Source organism: Cryptomeria japonica, chromosome 4, assembly GCF_030272615.1.
Source record: "Cryptomeria japonica chromosome 4, Sugi_1.0, whole genome shotgun sequence".
Lineage (NCBI taxonomy): Eukaryota > Viridiplantae > Streptophyta > Pinopsida > Cupressales > Cupressaceae > Cryptomeria > Cryptomeria japonica.
Window position 1 is genome coordinate 188,876,103 of NC_081408.1, and position 7,406 is coordinate 188,883,508.

Sequence of the window (7,406 nt, forward strand, 5' to 3'; positions counted from 1 at the left end):
ATTCTCCCTTTGTCTTTTCAATAAGTCATCAAACTGTGCAGCACTAATCCTGAATTTTTCTTTATACTCACTTGCAGTAGTCAAATCATCTCTCAGAGTAGTTATTTGTCTTTCAAGCTCTTGTTCATTGTTCCGGGAGTGTGCCAAATCAGTTCTCAATAGATTATTCTCATGAGTCAATCTACCACATTCATCAAATTTGTTCTCTAGAGATATAACAAGATTATCTTCCTTCTTCTTTCTATCGTCAATATCTTTTGATAACCTCATGGTCAGCTCTTGCATTTCATTCTTCATGAGCATGTTTGCTTGACTTAGTTTCTGACATTGTTCCTTAAGTGCGTTTTTCTCCTCATCATCCGGGTTTTGCAAAAGTTCCTTTCTCTTGGCTTGAGCTGATGATAACCTTTCTTGCAGGAAAAGGATGAATTCATTAGCAAAATTCAATTCATCTTGCAATTTCAAGTTTTTCATCCTTTTAGCATCATAATCCTCAAGAGCCATCGCAAGTTGCTTCTCCATAGCCATGTTCAAAGATTTTGGTTTGAGGATCTTCCTCAAGTTGTTAAACTTCTAGGCTCGGATACCCATTATTGGGATCCAAGAACACTGAGAGGGGGGGGGGTGAATTAGTGTTCTTCTGGTAAGATAAGATTTTATCCTTTTATACCATACACATATAAACCACTAAACAAATAAACATATAACTTAAAGCAAATAAACCATCCACATGAATGAACACCATAATAGATAGAATTTATACATGGAGAACCTCAAAGAGGAAAAACCACAGTGGGATTTGTGACCCACAATTTCAGTTCACTAGCACTATGAAAAGATATTACATATAATGGGGGTCTACACATGCAGGAAGGCACATTGCCTAGAGCATAATACTCATGACTAAAGAGTCTCATTGACTATAAGCTTCTGTTGAATTAAAACAATGAAAATGAACTCACAAAATGCATCTACTATTCCAAATAGAGTTATGGTTCTAGCTCTGCTCTATACTGGTTCATAAACCCCGAACACTACTACTAGTATCACCTTCCCTCGAAGAATGTCTTACAAAATATTTATAGATCATTGCATGATACAATGTTCGCATACAAATGATCTTCGCATTCACAATCCACATCCACAAGTTCTATCCTCACATAAAATCATGATCTGTCATAATGACCTAACCCACTGACCTATATACCCATTACAAACAATATGCCTTATGTCGGCTTACAATACATTACAAAAGATATCCGATGTCAACCTTGATAATAATTACAAAATGATTTTCTAAATAAATCTTCCTTGATGTTAGCTTCCTTGAAGTACTTGATGCCGGTGTCGGTGCCGGTGTAACCCTGGATACTCCAATGTCGATGTCTATCAGTAAATGCCTCATAATGCTGATATATGACTTCCATCTGATCTTGTTGCCATGAATGACAACAAAATGAATCCGATGAGTGTCAATTGCCAACAGGAATTTAATGTTTCCTTCCTTCAAAACGAAAAAGAAACAATTTCAATAAATATGAAAAAATATAGAATCTCGTATGCTAGAGGCATTATATTGCATTTAAATAGCAATGACACAAACAAACGATAAACCCTTCTAGAACTAAAAATAAATCACAATCAAGTTAGTACTTCGTATTATATATTTATATGCAAATGACATGTATAATTATAGTAGAATGGCCAATGAATATTTATGAGCCATTAATAATCTACCAATCTGAGAAACTATTAATCAATCAACTGACATAGACAAAGGAAAATTTCTTCTATTTAGACAATGAATGTAAACCAAAGAAATTGGAAAAGGAAACAAATGTTAAAAGAAAAATATATGGAAAGGAACAAAATATTGAGCCATGATATGAAAGTTGATACAAGAACCTTTAGATTCACAATAAACATTTCTTAGATCATATGTATATAATTCTTTCAAAGTATACTGGAAAGAATACCATGATTTTATTCTCCTTACAATGAATAATTAGTGATGAATTTATTGCGATACTTTAATTTTGAAAGCATTCCAACCTTTATTGTTCTTGGTCTAGATGATAAAATAGTAGACTAATTTACAAATTAGAATCTTTGTGAATCTACAAAATTTGCTAGTTGTGATGATAATAAGAATGGATGATTCAAAGAAAATGTTGGTTTTAAGATAATGAAAATATGTGGTTATGATGGAAAAGGTTTGGGAAAGTATGGGTAAGGAATTAGACATTCCATTGAACCAAGTGCAAACCTAAATAATGAAGGCCTTGACTATGTTAGAAATAAAGAAAATATACATAATGTTATAGGTAAAGTACATAAAAAGGAAACATGTTGAGATCCTCATCTATGTATTATTTGTGGATTGAAGAATCATTTTGATAAATTATATTAGAATAGAGAGTAGAAGACACAAACTTTGAAATATTATTTGAAAATTAATTGTGGATGAATTGATCAATTTAACTGGAAAAAATGTCATAATTATGTTCAAAATACTATACGAACATTAATATTCTCATGTCAAACGAAATAACAATTAGAAAGACTTAAAGTTTTTTGTAAGGTGTCTGGTGATCATTTATTATGACTCAAAAGAAGACATTACCTTGTTATATATTATTACCGAGGCAAAACCATTGACAAAAACATTAGAAAGGGATAAATTTGAACATCTAAGACAATGTTTGGGATGCTAAAGTAGCCAGTGATGGAAATTAAGCGGGGTGTTAGAATATAATTTTAATTTCTCCCACTGACATTTAAATAATTGGCACCATAATTAAACAAAGAGTATAAACTCTTTGAATTATTCGTAACTTACTAGAAAGAATCACATTTTCTTCTTTTTTCCACGAGGAAATTTCATTATAGCATCAAAGCAATGGAAGGGTAGATATCATCCTAAAAACAATGTAATTTAATCTACAAAATTTTGATCACTATAAGCACCATTTTAACTCAATCCATGTAGAAGAATGAAATTTGTAGTTGTGGCACTTATATACGTGAAATAGGTAGTATTGATCAAAGAGATTGTTGCTAAATTTAAAAGGTTATAACATTGAACACGTAGATCATTACTTAATCTAGAAAGAGATGTAGCATTGATAGTAGGGATTGTTGATAAATCTTTAAAAATATTACTATTGATTAGAAAGATCATTGTTAAATCTAAAATGTTGTAGCATTAATCTTATAGATAGTTGATAAATCTAAAAATTTGAAGCATTGATTTCAAAATTATTGCTAAATCTATTAATATTTTGATTGAAAAGATCATTGCAAATGGTAAATTGTATATTGAGTGTTATCTCTATAAAGTTGAGTGGAGATGACAATTTTGAAGAATCCCATCATTATATGAAAAGTATAATTCTCCTGTAAGACTTCACCTTCTTTGTTGACATAACTACGAAAGACCTCTTGTTATGGATAATGATAAGTAGAGGAAAGGAAAGGTTTCTAGTATTGCAATTATTTTGATCATTATGTGGGAAATGTTTAAAAAGAAAAGGTATGAACAAAGGTAATCAAAAGTGTTCAAAACAATGATAAATTGTAAACTTTTGAAACGGCATTGCTGTTAAATTTTCTTCATTCCTACATTGATATCTAATAAATTTATTTGTTATAAGTAGCCCCCATCATCTAGTTAGAATGTATATCTCACTGATAAAGTAGCTTCTCCTCCATAATCATTAATGCTGCAATAAGTTTCGATGCCTATCTAGAGATATAGCTTTTAACGAACCCCTTGCATTGTAATGGGTCCAAGCCACTGATATTTGTGTTAGTAGAGCCATAAATGAGATGATCATTCTTGACTTGATTCTGCTGCAGGTTCCAGTATCTGAGCTCACAGGCAAGACGGTTGGTTTATATTTTTCTGCTCATTGGTGCCCACCATGCCGAGAATTCACTCCAAAGCTTATACAAGTATACAATGAGCTCAAGCAAAATGGGGAATCCTTTGAGATTGTTTTCCTCTCTAGTGACAGAAACCAACAAGGTTTTGAAGAATACTATGCAAGCATGCCATGGTTAGCTCTTCCATTTGGAGACAAAGTCAAGAAAGATCTAAGCCAGTACTTTCAAATCAGAGGAATTCCATCTTTTATCATAGTTGGCCCTGATGGAGAAACTGTGACAAAAGATGGCAGAACGATTGTTTCTGTCCATGGGGCCAAGGCTTATCCCTTTACTGATGCTTGCGTTGCAGAGCTGCAGAAAGATATAGAAGCAGCAGCAAAGAAATATCCAAAAGAAACAAAGCATGAGCTGCACGAACATTCTCTGCAATTGACTCGGAGGAAGCCATACATGTGTAATGGGTGTCGGGATGCTGGGTATACTTGGTCTTTCTACTGCCAAAATTGTGATTTTGACCTTCATCCAGATTGTGCTTTGAAGGATAAGCACTCTGATGAAAATGAGAAAAAGGCGGCAGAAGTCATATGTGAAGGAGATGCTTGTCGAAGGGTTTAAGCAGGCAAGAAAGTAAGGCTTTCAGAGGGTTTTCTTAAAAAGCCTTTTCAATAAAGTATACGGAAGATTATATAGGTACTTTGGATATAATATCCCTTTCTCTTTGTTGTAGCGCACAAGCTCTTATGAACTGAAGCTTATTTACTCTGTCCCTCTCTACTAAAATTTGTTTAGTATTTTTATTATCTCAACATATCATATGGAACATGATATTTGGCCACTAAATATATTTCAACTGCTTTTGGATGTTTATCTCTAGTCTTTTAGTGTTTTAAGTATTATTTGTGGTTTTAACATGCAAATAGTTTTCAGCTTGGGAATTTCAGTAAGAATACAAACCCTAAAATCAGGGACGATAGGATTATCATGTATGGAATTCAGGAAAAGAGTATTTCTGTCAAGCATAACTATAAATTTTGCATTTGGTTTAGTCTAATTTATGATAGTATTATGTTGTCAACATTTCAAAAAAAAAAAAGTCTCTGTCAGTCGATGATTCTCGATACGTGGTTTCAATGAGGCAACTTGAATGCATTCATATAATTTCAATTCTATATATATAAATATATATAGCAGGTAATTTAAGGTGTGGTAGGAAATTCTATTTGGCAAGTAAGAAGCCATGGAAACCCTTTCTAGAAGTTGTCTAACCGTTGTTCATTATAAGTTTCTGAATGTTATTTTCAGATCATTTTTATAATTATGTTATAGATATAGGAATCCTTTCTGAAATGAAAGGGCTATATAATAAGTTATACTTGTAATTTTGTAATTTTGTGTATAGAATCTTATGAGATCCTTAGCATCTGTATATTACTTTTCATATCATTTTTTTCACATTTAAATAATGATCATCATTCACTGTTGTTATTTATCACATATGTAAGCAATTTTTTTGTGCTCCTTTTTTAAGTGTGCAATGATACCTTATAATGTTCATGTAATGACATGTCATTGTGTGTCTTGATTCATGCCTAAAGGTGTTTAAAGTGAGAATATTCCTTGGGGAGGTGTAAAATCTAACCTAAAGGTGCTTGAGAGTGGGAATATGCCTTGAGGAGGCCTAATCTAACTCAAAATTGCTTGAGATTGACATTATGTCTTGGGGAGGTCTAAGCATAGTCTAAATGTGATTGTGTTGCTCGTTCAATTATGCAAGAGGAATAGGTAGAAGCCTATGTCTATTTTGAGTTGAACTGCAAGGTTGTTTGTGTTGTGAGATGCAAACATTGATGAAATTTGTAGTCCAAGAAAATAAAAAATTGATGGACTTGTAGAGAAATGGAAATGGAAATTTCATATTGAACTAAGTGTAATAATAAGAACATTGCAAAAAATTCACATCATTTTCTTATGAATTTCTTCATAATATAAGCATATGACAAAAAAATTATCAATGGCATGCATAATTTAGCATCCACACCAATGTAAGTTTAGAACATCACTGCAACCTCCATATGAAAGTATTTCCCAAGATGTTTATTTTTAACCTACTTTGTATTGTTTCAAAGTTATAATTATGACCCTTAATATTTTATCACAATATCTTCAGCATATGATGCATATATTTTCTAGTAAGGATACTATTGTATTTTATTTACCTTTTCTATTTACCAAAAACATTATATAATATTTACTTGTTATGTTAATATTTCTTTTGAAAATTGTAATTTTGTGAATTGCAATTTATCGAGCCTTTTATTTTCATTGTTAGGATCACATTAAAAATAGTATAGTATGACATTCTAATAATTATGTCACTTAATATTTGATGACATTATCTTAAACATATGGTGCACATGTTTTCTAATAAGGATATTATAGTATTCTATTTACTTTATTGATACACCATAGAATTTATATGAAATTTAGTTTCTATGTTAAAATTTATTTTGAACATTATAATTATTTATATTGGAATTCATCTAACACCTTATATTTAATGTTTTTACCATTCAAAATTGAACATACATCTAACAAAGTGTTTGACTTCTATAATGCCTCACACTACCAACTTTGATGTTAGAAACATTTTATTATATGGGATCTATGTGAACTAAAAGACAAGTTATTCACGAGAGTGGAGTCTATGGTAGTTTAACAAATAAGTCAAAAAAATGATTTTTCTCTATTATCTACAATTGAAATAAATCTACAATTCTTTTCGAACATTATTTTTTTGTTATATATTGAAATGATAATTTCCCTACATAAACCATGCTAAAACCTTATATTTTGTTAAAAAGAGTGTCTTGTCTTCTTGAATATATTTATTTTTACTTATTTATTTATTATTTAATACTACTCATCACCTTTTATGCTTGTGTCTCTTTCTTTACAACATATAGCTTTTACACTAGGTTCTTCATTTACTAGGTTATTTTGGCTTATTTTACTCCGCTCAACACATATACATAAATAATCACTAAGTTGTTCTTAACCATGCTATTACCTTTCAATCATTACATTGGCTCTAACCATTTGTTATCATGTGATTTGTATCAACCAAATGGTGGAAGTTGAATATGGTCTTAAGTGCTTTTTAAAATAGCATTATACAATAATGTCTTCATTTCTCTAACTATTATCACTAGCTTGAGAAAATTGAATGCATTTGTGCAAAGGGCCTCAACCCCTCATATATCTAATTACATTTCTTATGCTTCGTTGTTGAGTCACATTGATTAACTCCAATAACCTTACTCCACTTGAATGGACTCATTATGTATTGCAATGGCATCTACATGTGTACATATTAATTAATGATTTATAAATTTCCTCATGAGCCCCTCTAAACAAAATCTACATTTAATATTTTGAAGCTCATACTTTTTGTATCTGCTTAAGTGTCTCTCCACAAGATAGTTCTTATTAATACATAGATAACAAAGATTAATATAATA

General features: G+C 31.1%; 1 protein-coding gene across 1 annotated transcript in view; it reads left to right on the top strand.

Moving 5' to 3' along the window:
- Window positions 1–4,503, top strand: part of LOC131875013 (probable nucleoredoxin 1-2) — a 12,547-nt gene extending 8,044 nt beyond the window's left edge. The window contains exon 2 of the mRNA XM_059219013.1: window positions 3,859–4,503. Within this exon, the coding sequence (XP_059074996.1) occupies window positions 3,859–4,503 (645 nt within the window). The remainder of the gene's footprint in view (window positions 1–3,858) is intronic.
- Window positions 4,504–7,406: the final 2,903 nt, after the last annotated feature.